The 885-nt window shown below is 36.0% G+C and overlaps 1 protein-coding gene across 2 annotated transcripts in view; it reads left to right on the top strand.

The window, feature by feature from the left end:
- Positions 1-885, top strand: part of LOC104788382 (synaptotagmin-4) — an 8,592-nt gene that overhangs the window by 2,706 nt on the left and 5,001 nt on the right. Inside the window, exon 5 of one of the 2 annotated variants that reach the window (XM_019246183.1) lies at positions 387-444. In XM_019246183.1, coding sequence (XP_019101728.1) covers positions 387-444 — 58 coding nt within the window. Of the gene's footprint in view, positions 1-386; positions 445-657; positions 741-885 lie in introns of those variants that run through there. The other variant, XM_010514132.2, reaches the window with a different exon arrangement.

Genomic DNA, 885 nt, shown 5'->3' on the forward strand with positions numbered 1-885 from the left:
CAAGATGTGGCCATATATTGCAGAGGTGAGATTCTAATCTTCTTTTGTTACAAGATTAGGTGTTTTCTTTTCCCGTGTATATAGTTGGAAGTTGGCTATTAAATCAGTAGCATATATACCCTGACTCATGGTAACTGAAGATATCCTAAGAAGAGGAGATTTATTATGCTGTCAAGTTGTACTCCGGAGTTCGTAACTATTGAATAAGTGTGAGATTTAGCTTGTCTAGAATGGACTCCTCGACTGATTCGTTTTTACTGGTACACATATCCAGTGTTTCTTGACACCTAAGATAGTTCCAATTTGTTCGAATAGAAAACACTTGCCCCAGTGCAGCTTGGCAATCAAAGAGTGTAATTTTCGTTGTTCTGTTGACTAATCTCCAGGCAGCAACTATGGTAATAAGAGATTCCGTTGAACCTCTACTTGAAGATTACAGACCACCAGGAATTACTTCCCTGAAGTTCAGCAAATNATTTACTCTTGGTTTCCATAATTTTTGGGTGGTCCGACTAGAGAAAATCTAATTATGGTTCCATTACCCTTGATATAAACAATACTTTATTTTGTGTACATATTATATATGTCTTTGGTTTTGGAATAAGTGTAGTACAGTTTAGCCACTCGGTTTCTCAGCAAACATAACAAAATTCTCAAACTGCAAACCTTTTGTAATTTATTTTTCTCAGGTCAAATGGCTGAATAAACTACTGAGCAAGATGTGGCCATATATTGCAGAGGTGAGATTCTAATCTTCTTTTGTTACAAGATTAGGTGTTTTCTTTTCCCGTGTATATAGTTGGAAGTTGGCTATTAAATCAGTAGCATATATACCCTGACTCATGGTAACTGAAGATATCCTAAGAAGAGGAGATTTATTATGCT

The sequence above is a fragment of the Camelina sativa genome, chromosome 5, assembly GCF_000633955.1.
Source record: "Camelina sativa cultivar DH55 chromosome 5, Cs, whole genome shotgun sequence".
Lineage (NCBI taxonomy): Eukaryota > Viridiplantae > Streptophyta > Magnoliopsida > Brassicales > Brassicaceae > Camelina > Camelina sativa.